This window comes from Haliotis rufescens, unplaced genomic scaffold (assembly GCF_023055435.1).
Source record: "Haliotis rufescens isolate VD_foot unplaced genomic scaffold, xgHalRufe1.0.p SCAF_2, whole genome shotgun sequence".
Classification (NCBI taxonomy): domain Eukaryota; kingdom Metazoa; phylum Mollusca; class Gastropoda; order Lepetellida; family Haliotidae; genus Haliotis; species Haliotis rufescens.
The window spans coordinates 41,524,516-41,540,755 of record NW_025963890.1 but is presented as its reverse complement, the minus strand read 5'-3'; the positions used below and the strand labels follow the sequence as shown (position 1 = coordinate 41,540,755).

Below are 16,240 nucleotides of genomic sequence, written 5' to 3'. Positions count from 1 at the left end.
CTGGGGGATCTTCTGTTATAGTGAGGCAGGACGTCATTCACAGTCCTGTTCCTCTCAATACCCCTCTTCAGGCTGTTGCGGTACGTGTAACATTAAATATTGTTTTTACATTATGTTCATTGTATGTACCACCGTCGTTCTCTCTTCGACAGTCTGATATTCAAGCACTATATGACCAACTCCCTAAGCCATGTGTTATCATGGGAGATTTGAATGGCCATAACCCTCTTTGGGGTAGTAATGACACTAATAATAAAGGAAAGATACTTGAGGATTTTCTCTTGAATAATGATTTGTGTATTTTCAATGATGGTACTCACACCTATCTACATCCTGCAACTGGCACTTACTCTTGTTTAGACCTGTCAGTTGTAGATTCCAATTTACTTCCGGAATTTGAATGGTCAGTCCACAATGACCTATGCGGAAGCGACCATTTTCCTACCATTTTACAATCTGTGACACCATCTGATGTTTCTCCGTCATCACGATGGAATTTTACTAAGGCAAACTGGGCTTTATATGCAACCCTTTGCACTAATCATCTAAAACCTGATGGTTTTATTGATGTTTCTGATCCTATAAAACTTTTTTCCGATAAACTAATTCAAATAGCTGATGAATGTATTCCGAAGTCCTCTTCAAATCCTCACATACGTAAACCGTGGTTCAGCAATGATTGCAAACTAGCTAGGAAGGCAAGGAAAAAAGCTGAACAATATTTCCGTCGCCATCCTATGGTCCACAATTTAAATAAATTTAAAATATTAAACGCTAAGGCAAGGCGTACTTTTAAACAAAACAAGCGTCAGTCTTGGCAAAATTATGTCTCCAAGATAAATTCACGTACGCCGATATCTAAGGTATGGAACATGATTAAGAAAATTAAAGGTAAGGGTTCTAAATTTGGTGTTCACCACCTTAAAACTGGGAATGACTTATTAACCGATACTTCAGATATTGCTAATAAACTTGGTGAAACTCTGGCTCAACATTCTTCCTCCTCGAACTATGCCCCTAAATTCCAAAAATATCAAAAGCAGCAAGAAAAGAAACCTATAAATTTTAATTCAGATAATGGCGAGGATTACAATGAAATCTTTTCCATTCATGAACTCAATACTGCCCTTGGGCAAGCTCATGACACTGCTTCAGGGTCTGATAATATACATTATCAACTCTTAAAACATTTACCGCAGTCCTGTTTAGAAACCCTCTTGATGATCTTTGATAAAATCTGGACGTCAGGAGAATTTCCTTCTTCATGGCGTGATGCTATAGTAATTCCCATACCTAAACCTGGTCGTGATCATACTGATCCTTCCAATTATCGACCAATTTCATTGACTAGTTGCGTTTGCAAAACCATGGAACGCATGGTCAATAATAGATTAACCTGGTACTTAGAATCCCATAACTTAATCACAAATATCCAATGTGGATTCCGTAAAAATCGCAGTACCATTGACCACTTAGTTCGACTGGAGTCATTCGTTAAGAATGCCATTGTAAATAAGCAACATGCAGTGTCTATCTTTTTCGATCTAGAAAAAGCATACGACACTACATGGAAGCACGGTATTTTAAAAGACTTACATGACTTTGGATTGCGAGGCCGTTTGCCTCAATTTATATCCAAGTTTTTATCTGACAGACAATTTCAAGTCCGCGTGGGAACTACCCTGTCTGATCATTATAATCAGGATCAGGGTGTCCCACAAGGCAGTATTTTGTCTGTCACATTGTTCAGCATTAAAATAAATAGCCTCTCTAAGGTTTTAAGTGACTCCATTGATGGATCTTTATTCGTGGATGACTTTAACATATCATGTCGTGGTAAAAACATGCATACTATCGAAAGACAATTACAATTATGTCTCAATAAGATAAATAAATGGTGTTTAGAAAATGGTTTTAAATTTTCGAAATCCAAAACAAACTGTTTACACTTTTGTAGGAAATACAAACCTCATAAAGACCCTGAGTTAGTTTTAGATAGCACTCCGATTAAAGTTGTAAAAGAGGCTAAATTCCTGGGTATTATTTTTGACCACCATTTAACCTTTTTACCACATATAAAATATTTGAAAAATAAATGCCTGAAGGCCCTTGACCTACTGAAAGTTGTTTCAAATTCCAAGTGGGGTGGGGATCAGAAAACCCTACTCCAATTATACAGAACACTAATTCGCTCTAAACTGGATTATGGCTCCATCGTCTATGGTGGAGCCTGCAAAAGCAACCTTAAACTTTTGGATACTATCCATCATCAAGGTCTAAGACTATGTCTTGGATCTTTCCGAACTTCTCCTATTCACAGTCTGTACGTTGAAGCTGATGAGCCATCTCTTAAACAACGCCGCATTAAATTATCCTTACAGTATGTCTCTAAATTACGCTCTAATAATTCGAATCCAGCATATGACTGTGTTTTTCACCCCCTTTATGAAAATCTCTATAAAAACAAATCATCGGTTCTACCCCCACTTGGAATAAGACTTCAATCTGATATTTCAGCTGCTCAAATTATTCTTGAAGATATAGCCCCCACGCAGCTTTTGTCTTCTCCACCTTGGCAGTTGGTAAAGCCAGAGGTAGATCTGACATTAACTAAATTAAAGAAATCGGAAACAAATCCACTTATTTATCAACAAAAATACAATGAATTAAGAAACACATACAATACTTACAAATCTATATTTACTGATGGATCCAAGGATAGTGGCGCTGTTGCCAGCGCCACTGTCATTGGATCTAGGACTATCTCCTCCAGATTACCCGATAATAGTTCTATTTTCACGGCAGAGGCCAATGCCATTTTAACAGCTTTACAATATATCAGTAAACAGTCAAAATATAAGAAATTTATCATATTTTCCGATTCTCTTTCTTGCCTGCAGGCTATCCATAACGTATCCTGTCAACATCCACTTTTAATCAAAATTATTGAATTATTTAATGAACTTGCTACTGGCCAATACGACATCGTCTTTTGTTGGTTGCCCAGTCATGTGGGCATCAAAGGCAACTCAATGGCTGATGCTGCTGCTAAAGCAGCACTCAACAAATCTGTGACACCACTTCTTATCCCATACACTGATTTTAAACCTGTAATCAGATCTTATATTTGTGATCTTATGCAAAAGAAGTGGGACTCCCAAGTCGGTATCAATAAATTACATGTAATTAAACCAAATATTGGTTACACCTACTTGGGCTGTCAGTCCAGATTTGAAGAGGTCATTATGCGACGATGTCGTATTGGCCATAGCAGGTATACACACGAATATATTTTAAAAAGCGAGGATCCTCCATTTTGTATCCCTTGTGATGAGAGAATCACGGTCAAGCATGTTCTGCTTGACTGTATTGATTTTTCCATCACAAGGGATAAATATTTCAGTGCAACTTCAATAATGGATCTTTTTAATAATGTTTCGTCTCATTTAATAATTAACTTTTTAAAAGAAATTGAACTGATAAATAAATTTTGATGTACATAATTGTTTCTTAATTTGATAGTGTCTCATTGTGAACTGAGATTGTTAATGGCTGTGCCCTTGACGGGGGTTAAAGTACTGTAAAATTATTGTCCCCCTGAGAGGGCATAGTAAGTCCATATCATTCGACGTCTGTTATTCCTATCATAGTTTTAATCGTAGAATATATGTTCTTTTAAATACAGCTACATTCCCTAATCGTCGCCAACAACTGAAGGGATGATGTAAATCCTGCTGGGGTCCATGCAGGTAGCAAAGGTACTGTAAGTCCCCATGGTCCCCAGTATGGTGATCTACCTTCAGTTGCTGCCGATCTATAGCCCATTTTATAATGTATTGTCCTGTCTAGTGATGTATTTTTATGGTTCCCTGCTAGTTTTAAATAATAATCTGTGATAAGTCTAGTTATTTTACTGTCCCTTGTCGACAGGTTTTTATGGTTTACATGTATTTATTATATATAACTTTTGAAAGTCACGATATGGCTGAAATATTGCCGATGTGACTTAAAATCTTAACTCACTCACTCAAACACATCCTCGACTCAAACTGTGAGTCAATCTGAACTCTTGATTGCTAACTCTGATAATGTTGTGCCTACAACTGAAAAGCCAGAGGTTACAGTAGAGCCTGCAACTATTGAATCAGGTGTTGTTACCTTGACGAGAAAAGAAAGAAAAAAACTAAATAAAAAACAGACAAACAGGAACTCCTCTTCTTCAGAGATAGTTATCCATAACTCCTTTGATGCTCTGGACATGGATGTCACCCCATCGTCACAGAGCAGTAGTAGGAGTCCTTCCTCCTCACGTGTACGTGAGCGTTCACCGATTGAGCCACCATGACTCAATCTCCTAACGTAATTCAGTGGAATTGCAGAGGACTTAGGAATAATTTTAATGAAGTCCAGTTATTAGCACAAGACTATAAACCATCAGCTTTTAGTTTACAAGAGACCTATCTTAAGCATACTGATAAATTTGAATTGCGTCAGTACACTTCCTATCATTCTTTTTCACCTCCAGGTGATAAAGCCACTGGCGGTGCTTCCATTTTGGTGAGGCAGGGCATCATCCACAGTCCTGTTCATCTCCATTGTAACCTTCAGGCTGTTGCTGTCCGTCTTACTCTACAAATAACTTTCACACTTTGTTCCCTATATATTTCTCCATCCTCAAATTTGCAGCAGTCTGACCTTCAGAATTTATTTGACCAACTACCTAAGCCCTGTATCATCATGGGTGATCTTAATGGGCATAACCCTCTATGGGGAAGTTCCAATACAAATAATAAAGGGAAAATCCTTGAAGATTTTATTGCTTACAATAATCTATGCATCTTCAATGACGGCTCGAACACATATTTACATCCTGCAACAGGTACGTACACTGCATTAGATCTGTCAATCACAGATTCTAACTTATATAATGAATTCGAATGGTCAGTCCATGATGACCTTTGTGGAAGTGATCATTTTCCGACAGTACTTACAGCAATAAACCCCACTGATGATCCACCTATAACAAGATGGAATTTTTCTAAGGCAAATTGGCCATTATTTCAGAACATATGTACTGACAAATTGCGACACGAACTTTTTATGGATGTTCCTGACCCGATTCAGTTGTTTTCTGATCAACTGAAAGGTATCGCTGATGAAACTATTCCGAAGTCCTCTGTGAATCCACATATTCGTAAACCATGGTTTACTTATGAATGCAAGCAAGCTAGGAAGCGTAGGAAGAAGGCTGAGAAATATTTTCGACGCCATCCTACTGTCCATAATTTGAATAATGTAAAAATTAATTATGCCAAGGCTCGCCGAACTTTGAAACTCAATAAACGACAGACATGGAAGGATTATGTTTCCAATATAAATTCTCGCACGCCTATGTCAAAGGTGTGGAACATGATCCAAAAAATCAAAGGCAAAGGTTCCAAATCAAGTATTCATCATCTCAAAGATGACAATAATTTATTGACAGACAAGTCAGATATTGCAAACAAACTGGGCGAAACTTTAGCCATACATTCTTCTTCGTCAAATTATAATCCTAAGTTTCAGAAGTATCAACAACAGCAAAAAAGGAAAAAAATCAATTTTATTTCTGACAATGGCGAAGATTATAACGAAGTATTTTCACTACATGAGCTACACACTGCTTTAGCACAAGCTCATGATACTGCAACTGGTGCTGATGATATCCATTATCAGCTTCTAAAACACTTGCCTGAATCTTGTCTCACAACACTATTGAATATTTTCAATGATATTTGGACAACAGGACATTTTCCTCCTTCATGGAGAAATGCCATCGTTGTACCCATACCAAAGCCTGGCAGGGATCATACAGATCCATCCAATTACCGACCTATTTCATTAACTAGCTGTGTTTGTAAAACCATGGAGCGCATGGTGAATAATCGCTTGGTTTGGTTTTTAGAAACCAACCATTTAATCAGTGATATCCAGTGCGGTTTTCGTAAAAACCGAAGTACAATTGATCATTTGGTTCGTTTAGAATCATTTATTAAAAATGCTTTTATAAACAAACAACATGCTGTATCTATCTTTTTCGATCTTGAAAAAGCTTATGATACCACTTGGAAGCATGGTATTTTAAAAGATTTACATGACTTTGGTTTAAGAGGCCGCTTGCCTCAATTTGTATCACAGTTTTTAACGGACAGACAATTTCAAGTTTGTGTTGGATCAACCCTGTCCGATCATTATAATCAGGATCAGGGGGTTCCACAAGGCAGTATTTTGTCTGTTACCTTGTTTAGCATAAAAATTAATAGTTTATCTAAAGTATTAAATGACTCAATTGATGGGTCTTTGTTTGTGGATGATTTTAATATTTCATGTCGTGGTAAAAATATGCGTACAATTGAAAGACAGTTACAGTTGTGTCTTAATAAAATTCAAAAATGGTGTCTTGAGAATGGATTTAAGTTCTCACAGACAAAGACAAATTGTATACATTTCTGTCGGAAATATAAAACCCATAAAGACCCAGAGCTCTCTTTAGATGGTACTCGAATTAAGGTTGTAAAAGAGGCCAAATTTCTGGGATTGATTTTCGACCACCATTTGACGTTTTTGCCACATATTAAATATTTAAAGACTAAATGCCTGAAGGCCCTCGATTTGTTGAAAGTCGTCTCGAATTCTAAGTGAGGAGGGTATCAGACAACCCTCCTTCACTTATATAGATCATTAATCCGCTCTAAATTAGACTATGGCTCCATTGTGTATGCTGGAGCTTGCAAGAGTAATTGAAAAAAAGCTAGATTCAATCCACCATCAGGGACTTAGACTGTGCCTTGGTGCTTTTAGAACTTCTCCTGTTGACAGTCTCTGTGTCGAGGCTGATGAACCCTCTTTGAAACTACGCCGTATTAAATTATCTCTTCAATATATCACAAAATTACACTCTAACCCTTCTAATCCTGCATATGACTCCGTTTTTCATCCTCAATATGAAGAACTGTTTCTGAGGAAACCAAAGCTGGTTCCCCCACTTGGAATTCGGATTAATTAAATGTTATTGCTGCCCATATAGATTTAAATCTCATCTCTCCTTACCGCCTTTTGTCTTCTCCTCCCTGGCAGTTGGTGAGGCCAGAAGTAGACATTTCCCTCACACGTTTTATAAAATCTGAGACCAATCCACTCGTATATCAACAAGCATTTTTACAGTTAAGAAATAAATACGACACTCACCGTTCAATCTTTACTGATGGATCCAAGGATGGTGGCCAAGTAGCATCTGCCACCGTCATTGGATCAAAACATTTATCGTCCAGAATACCAGATAATAGCTCTATATTCACTGCTGAGGCCAATGCTATCCTTACAGCCTTGGGATACATTCAAAAACAATCTGTATATAACCGATTTATAATCTTTTCTGATTCTTTATCTTGTCTTCAGGCACTAAAAAAGTCTCTTCTAGTCATCCAATCATTTTAAACATTTTAGAACTTTATAATGATCTTTCAACTGGCCAATACGACATCGTCTTTTGTTGGTTGCCCAGTCATGTGGGCATAAAAGGCAACACAATGGCTGATGCTGCTGCTAAAGCAGCCCTCAACAAATCTGTGACACCACTTCTACTTCCCTACAGTGATTATAAACCTGTGATCAGATGTTACATCAGAGATCTTATGCAAATGAAGTGGGACACCCAAGTAGGTATCAATAAATTACATCAAATTAAGCCAACTCTCGGTTACACCTACTTGGGGTGTCAGTCCAGATTTGAAGAGGTCATTTTACGACGATGTCGTATTGGCCATTCAAGATATACACACGAATATCTATTAAAAGGTGAGGATCCTCCGTTTTGTATCCCTTGTGATGAGAGAATCACAGTCAAGCATGTCCTGCTTGACTGTATTGATTTTTCCATTACAAGGGATAAGTATTTCAAAGTTTCGTCCATCAAGGATCTTTTTAGTATCAGTGCTCATTTACTCATCGGTTTTTTAAAAGAAATAGAATTAATAGATAAATTTTGATTATAATATGTATAGTATATAGAAAGTGATTTTTATTGGTAAATTGAATTCATGACTTGGATTGTTAGTGGCTGTATCTTCACAGGGGGTTGAAGTATCGTAAAACAATTGTCCCCCTGGGAAGGTACGTAAGTCCGGTATCATTCAAAGTATCTTTTCATTTTGCTGTGATTTTAATCGTAGCATTTTTGTTGATTTTAACTGTTTGGCTAATCTTTCTGATAATCGCCAGTAGCCCGAGGGATGGTGTAAATCCTGCTGGGGACCATGTAGGTAGCAGAAGTACCGTAAGTCCCCATGGTCCCTAGTATGGTGGCCTAGCTTTGGTTGCTGGCGATCTACAGCCCGTTTTTATACTGTGTCGTCTGATTAAATTTGATCGTTTTATTGCTCTAAAATTAGTTTTTAAAATTATAATCTGTGATATATTGCTAATTGTTGTACTGTCCTTCGGCGACAGGTTTTTATATATAATATAAATGTTTCACTTGTTCAAGTCACGATATGGCTGAAATAGTGCCGATGTGACTTTAAATATTAACTCACTGATGGTAGGGCGAGGGTGTGGAGGCGCCGTCATGAACGTTACGCCGAGTGTTGTGTACAGGAAGTTGACAGATTTCGAGGCGGAAGTGTCATGGTGTGGTGTGCTTTCTGTGGCAATGCACGTTCCAGGCTTCTTGTCATCCGTGGCAACCTCAACGCTGCTGCTTACCGCGGCCAGGTACTGGCACCAGAACTTCTGCCTTTTATGGCAGCACATGGACCCGGTTTGATCTTCCAACACGACAATGCCAGACCCCACACAGCTATTTTGACAAGGAATTTCCTTCGGAATGCGGGAGTCAACGTCATGGACTGGCCGTCAAGGTCTCCCGACCTCAATCCCATCGAACACGTCTGGGATGCTCTTGGCGGAAGTCTGCGCACTCTCCAGAACCAACCACAGAATTTGCAAGATCTTGGCACCATTTTGCAGCAACAATGGCGTCGTCTTCCCAATCATGTGTTCACAAGCATCACAAGGTCCATGCGGAGGCGATGTGTGGCAAGTGGTCAACGCACATGGTGGCCATACACGCTACTGAACTTGTGTGCCATCAGATTCTCGTGCTTGGGACTTATTATTTAAACTGTCGATGTTATTACCGAATACCGTAGGTGCTTGGAACAAATTATGGTTACCACCGTTAATTGAAATCCTTCTTTGGACATTAATGATTAAAAATTACCTTCTCTGATACATTTGTCCGTTGTATATCATATATGGGATTACTTTTAAAAATGTGAAGTTTTTAATTTGACTCTTTCTAAATCCATAAAAACATATATGGATTACAAATCTATATCATTAGATAGGAAAATTGAACAACCATTCATTCCATATAATTTCAAAATTCTATACAAAGAAGAAAAGGAATGGAAACTAGTCTGTGCCATGTTATTAAACGAATGCAAGTCTTTATTGATTACACAAAAGCGTTCACTGTGTAGAGGGCTGGTCTATGGTTTAAATTGCTAAATTATGGTATATATGGTAACTTTCTTTTGCATGCAGTTTATTGTTTTGTTATATGCAGATAATACCGTCTTATTCAATGAAGACCCTCCAGACCTATAACAATCACTTGACACTTTTCATAGATATTATTCACGATGGAAATTAAATGTAAACTTGTCCAAAACCAAAATAGTTTTTTGGAAGCTGGCCTGCTAGAAACAGCAATCTCAAATACTCGTTCACTTTCAGCAATCAAACTGTAGACATTGTCGATGATTATACTTACCTTGGAATCCTAAAGTACTGTTCTGAAATCATTTGAAAACTTTAATCAAATCAAAAAAATACATTTAAAATTTCTTAAACTGACAGCAGGTGTTTGAAATGCAACATAAAACTTTGTTTAATTTAAAACTGATTTATGGAGAACTCGGAAGGGAACCCCTCTACATCAAACTGTACAAACGCGTTATTCTGGCATAAAATGGCAATGTACAAGCAGACTCCAAAATTAACAAACAGTATTTATAAAATTATTCATAACTACGCTGGTTCCATGGACAACAGTTGGCATGAAAACATTAAACATATGTGGACTCCGTTTGACAACCTGTTAATGTATTCTTCATCATGGCTGGTATTGGACTGCAAAACAGGGGTCGTAGTAGTAGTAGCAGCAGTAATAATATCAGAACCGGATATCATTATGGTCACTGATAGGAAGATCATCCACAAGGCTACCATAAGGCTGTTTGAAAGTGTTACTAAATCCTTGAATGTTGTTACCCTGATCAACGTTTGAGCAAAAGTCGTACGACGCTCATCGAAGAAACGTCATGTTCAATTGTACCTAAAATCTAGACACCAAAGGCAAACTAGACACCAAAGGCTGACGCTATCAAGAAAATATTAAACAACTGTGGATTCGGTGAAATATTTGATTTCATCATGACTGGCTTAAAAGTTGAAGAAATATTGAAAGACCAGTTCCTGCAGAATAGGCACAGTTCCATTACTAAAGGTTCTAAAAGTGTGCACTATTAAATATTTAAGGAAAATATAATCTTTGAAATATATCTTCATCTGCCTAAAAACGTTTATCACCCATTCTTAAAATTTAGAACCACAAACAATTACTTTCCAATTGAAACCGGACGCTGGTCTGATATCCCAAGAGTGGAACGTTTGTGTAATTTATGTAATTCTCCGGCGGTCGGTGACGAGTTTCATCACCTATTCAGATGTGAAGCGCTTCTCCAGTGGCGGCCTATGTACGTACCTAAAGATCTCAACTATGTATAAATTGAAAATCCATCATTGGATTAAAAGATATGAAAAACTTATAATTCATCAATACCATCTTTAGAAATACTGAAGCTGTTCAAAAACGTGTATGAGATTTGTGTCACTTTAATTTTGCCATATTTCATTGTAGCTTTTAATCTCTACATGTATTTGCACAATATCCCTGTCATCTTGAAATTATTATTATATATGAATACATATTATAATAAAAAAAATTGTCGTTTAACGCCGCACTCAGCAATATTCCAGCCATATGACCGCGGTCTGTAAATAATCGAGTCTGGACCAGACAATCCAGTGATTAATGTCATGAGCATCGATCCATGCAATTGGGATAGATGTCATGCATCAACCAAGTCAGCGAGCCTGACCACCCGATCCCGTTAGTCGCCTTTTACGACAAGCAAAGTCACCTTTTACGGCAAGCATGGGTTGCTGAAGACCTATTCTATGCCAGAATCTCTACGGGTTCAGTAGGCATCAGTACAAGCAGGTGATGATGGGGATAATGAAAAGAAGAAACATCAGAATTAGGCCAAGCGTTTTATGTAACAAATAATTTGGGCGAGATGATAGTCGTCATTCTGAAATCAAGGAGGACTTGAGTTTTCTCGTCTGGGCCGTCTACACTGCACAGCTACGTTGGTATTGGACACTATCATTGGTGTCGACCCTATCCGCTGGCGGTACTTGCAGAAAGGTGAGTACCGCCAGGTAGCAGCTTTCCTTGCTGAAGCTGTACTCAACGCTCACACAGATGTAGTTGGCATCGGCGTCCTTGTTTCTGCACTGTACTCGACAGTCGGCTTCAGTGTATATGTCGCGGATTATGTCTTGATCGTTGCCTGTTACGGAGTACCCAAAAAAGCGGGTGAGGTCATTTCCCCAAGTTGAGCAGTCTGGAATACAAGAATTCAGTGTATATGTTGCGGATAATGTCTTGATCGTTGCTGGTTATGGAGTACCCAAAATAGCGGGTGAGGTCATTTCCCCAAGTTGAGCAGTCTGGAATACAAGAATTCAGTGTATATGTTGCGGATAATGTCTTGATCTTTGCTGGTTACGGAGTACCCAAAATAGCGGGTGAGGTCATTTCCCCAAGTTGAGCAGTCTGGAATACAAGAATTCAGTGTATATGTTGCGGATAATGTCTTGATCGTTGCCTGTTACGGAGTACCCAAAATAGCGGGTAAGGTAATTTCCCCAAGTTGAGCAGTCTGGAATACAAGAATTCAGTGTATATGTTGCGGATAATGTCTTGATCGTTGCCTGTTACAGAGTACCCAAAATAGCGGGTGAGGTCATTTCCCCAAGTTGAGCAGTCTCGAATACAAGAAATAGATTATGGTAGGTAAATGTTTGTTTGTTGTTTAACATGTGTTTGTGACGGGTGCCACCAATGGGGCAGGATACGCTCACCTTTTCGCGAACTACTGGTATCATTACTGTTCGATAGTGATTCTTAAACACATGCGATGATATAGTCAGAATAGTACAATCGACTCGGCTTTATGCAGAGATTTCTACTGGATATGGAAAGGGTTTTGTCGCTTTAAATAAAACCAGTCACCAAAACCAGCGACGCCGCACATATTCCAGCTATATGACGGCGGTCTGTAAATAATCGAGTCTGGACCAGACAATCCGGTGATTAATATCATGAGCATCGATCCACGCAATTGGGATACGATGACATGCATCAAACCAAGTCAGCGAGCGTGACTATCCTATCCCGTTAGTCGCCTCTTACGACAAGCATAGTCGCCTTTTGCAGTAAGCATGGGTTGCTGAAGACCTATTCTAACCCGGATCTTCACGGGTCCCAACCCCTTGGGAACATATGCTTGTCGGGCGGGATGGTCTATAACATTGGGTGGTCAGAGCCCGTGACTTGGTGGATTCCTTGTTGTTATACGCTGCCGGCGATGGACGTTGCTCATAGTAACAATCACTGGATCGTCTGGTCCACACTCGATTATTTACACGCCGCCGTCATAATGTTGCTGAATGCGGCGTTAATCAACAAACTAATCCATGTTATAATGTGATATTTGTATTGATATCCCAAGATTACTGAAACGTAAATTCATTAAACGCACAAGCTCAATAACAAGTCTTCTGGTAAGCCAGTACAGTTAGTGTATCTTGTATTGTTTGATGATATATCCAGTCTTTTGATGAATACATTCTAGCTGTGACGGGAGCCTATGACTATTTCACAACAAAGGGAAAATAATACCTAATCTTAACGTCATCTTTCACTAAACGTCTTCAGTGTAATCACTATATTATAAGCATATAAGTATATATAGGGGACATGGGTGGCGCAGTCGTCTTAGGCGCCACAATTCGCTGTGTAGAGTTGCGTCCCTTAGGCACGCCAGAAACCTATGATTGTGGGTTCGAATCCCGGTTCGCCCCGATTATGTTTCTAGGTTTGTCAGCACCATACCCGTGGGTTTCACCGAAGTGGTAAACGTCTGAGACCTGCATCACTTCGGGCTTTCCTCACACATTAAGCTGAAACGCCGTGATATAACTGGAATAATGTTTAAAGCGGCGTTAAACCAAATTCACTCACTCACTATAAGTATATAACTATCTTTTGTATTTTCCCACTATAATCGTAGGTTCGTGACTTAACGAGTTCGTGACTGGTGTTTGGTTAACCCTGTAATCTCGCAGATATTTGTGGGAACGTGATTTCACGAACCTTTGTGTACCATGTAACATGGCAGGCATCTTACACTGAGGGACATCCTCCCGGGGCAAGGGAGTTAAATGACTGTAAAAGTCCAGTTTCCACCCTTGCCGAACTAGGATGGTATTATGGAGTTACATTTTGGCTGGACTAACGAGTCTATGCATAGTCCAATCAAAATCGTGCAGCGAAATCGAAATCCGGTTCGTAAACCATCGTTTAGATTTCGGTCGATTACATGATATGCAAAGCATGTGCACCGCCAACTCGTTGTCAACAGATATTTTCCAAACCTTTTCATGTTTTTAATCAAGGTATTCGCGTGATTTGATGCACTTCGCGATGTAAGACCCGTTTTATCACAATATAGATCTTGATTATCGTTCAGATCGTCTTGACTGGGCGCCGCCATTTTGTTTAAAATAAATGCAAGTGATGGAATCCAATGGTCTATAGGTGAGGCTCAGAAGGGACATCAATCATAATAACCACCCTCTGGCGCTACAATCGAGCCCAGGAATTCCAGCCTATTTCGGCAAGGGTGGAAAATGGACTTTTAAAGTCAGTTAACTCTCTTGCCTCGAGAAACTGGACTTTTAAAGTCAGTTAACTCTCTTGCCTCGGGAAACTGGACTTTTAAAGTCTGTTAACTCTCTTGCCTCGGGAAACTGGACTTTTAAAGTCAGTTAACTCTCTTGCCTCGGGAAACTGGACTTTTAAAGTCAGTAAACTATCTTGCCTCGGGAATCTGGACTTTTAAAGTCAGTTAACTCTCTTGCCTCGGGAAGATGACTGACGGGCGAATGAAACAGTTTCCTGACCACTAGGAAAGGACAAATCCTCTCAAGCCATCCATTATTGTTGACACCCTTATTCCATCCAGACGTACATGCGGGCTGCCATGATCTATATCCCGTCAGACCCAATGTCCTCACACACAATAAAGTCACTTTGAAGAGGAGGAATCTGTCAACGGGTATTTCCTCCATTGGCACGTAAGCATAACTTGACGCTGGTACGTTGCTCGACCTATATGTTCATTTAACCTGGTTATGTGTCATTAATCGCCAACAGCGGAAGGGATGATGTAAATCCGGCTGGGGTCTATGCAGGTAACAAAAGTACTGTAAGTCCCCATAGACCCTAGCATGGTGATCTACCTTCAGCTGCTGGCGATCTATAGCCCTTTTTTATATTGTATCGTTTTTTATAGTGATATCTTTTTATAGTTGTATGCTAGTTTTAAATATTTATCTGTGATATTCTAGTAATTTTACTGTCCATTGATGACAAAATGATTAAAAATGTATGATTTCTCGTCACGATATGGCTGAAATATTGCCGATGTGACGTAAAGCCTAAACTCACTCACCCACTAACATTGCTCGACCTAGATGGAAAGCGGACTAGAGGAAAGCCATGACTCTTGTCATACAATCCTGTGGGTAGTGCTTTGTCGTTCCGATACAAAATGAATATATCTAAATTCCCCTTGCCAAAACGAGCAGAATTCCTACGCAGAAGGAAACAGATCAGCAAGGAGGGACCCTTGGTCCTGGTTTTACACTCGTGAAAGAACTTACCCGTGATACAGGCATGTTGTCGGGGTGAAAAGATGTAGCCCAACAGACAGGTGCAGACTCCATCATTGCACACAGAGGTCGCCACGTGACAGTCGCTATCACTGGTACAGGCACTACCTATGTAGTGGGAGGCTAAAGATAGCGAGATAAGAAAGATCAATATAGAGAAGACACAGTTCTTGACAAGAGATACGGCCCTATTTAGCAGTTCAACGTTTGCACTGAATTTTGCTTTAAAATAAAAGCATCACATAGATCATAATATACATAAAAGCGCCCAAACACTATCCATAATCCCGCGTTTCAGTGAAAAATTGCCGTGCCTTTGCATGTGTTTGTTACCATTTCGACTGTGTTATTCACTCAATTATACGAGGTAATATTGAACATTGTCATCATTATCTGTGTTTTCGTTAGTCAAAACTCCATCTTCCAGATGGCTTTTATTTTGCCATCATATTTCAGACTGGACGAAAGTGATAACATGTTAGACTCACATGGTCGAAAAATCGTCTAAGAAAAATTGCCGTAGACAACCATGAGTAATCACATTTTCTTACCTCTAGGTAACAGAAAGAGTTGATATCCAGGGGCAGGCGTCAGAGGTGAATACATATGTCCAGTGTCTGCAAATCCCGTAGCGAAACCTATGCAGGTACTATTAGCCTTAAGCACCTGGAAGCTGTGACAATGGGGGTCAAAGTAGCACCTGCTGGAACACTCAACCCTCAGCATCACATGGACAGACCACAGCAGGTACTCGGTGAGCAAGTAGTTGTCAAAATCGGGGACGCGTGGCACTAAGTCCTGTTCGCACCATAGGCAATCTGATACACTGAGTTGCAAGACCGACACAACAGTCAGCGCAAGAAGCCCCATTTGTGAGACGCTAACACACAACCCGGCACTTCTCTGAAGAATAAAAATCTGATCTAATGTATTGCGATTAGTATGCTGCGCGGCTTCTCCGAGGCTATGATTGGTGTCAGTTAATGCCTCGACGGAATATGTGCTTGATCCTGATTCGCTGATTTTCGCGAACACTAGAATTATTACTCATAAACACAAGCTCACGATACAGTCAGAATTGTACAATCGATCTGCTTTTTGCAAAGATTTCTTT

The 16,240-nt window shown here is 39.4% G+C and overlaps 1 protein-coding gene across 2 annotated transcripts; it reads right to left on the bottom strand.

The window, feature by feature from the left end:
* Positions 1-11,225: 11,225 nt before the first annotated feature.
* On the bottom strand, positions 11,226-16,017 carry LOC124118736. Of its 2 annotated transcripts, none has more exons than XM_048399244.1 (3): positions 15,678-16,017; positions 15,118-15,249; positions 11,226-12,156 (listed from the first exon to the last, which is right to left on the bottom strand). In XM_048399244.1, exons 1-3 carry the CDS (start codon positions 15,994-15,996, stop codon positions 11,960-11,962), a joined length of 648 nt encoding a protein of 215 aa, XP_048255201.1. In that variant the 5' UTR covers positions 15,997-16,017; the 3' UTR covers positions 11,226-11,959. The 2 variants fall into 2 exon arrangements, with proteins under 2 accessions (XP_048255201.1, XP_046336937.1); XM_046480981.2 differs by having other exon boundaries at positions 11,226-11,732.
* Positions 16,018-16,240: the final 223 nt, after the last annotated feature.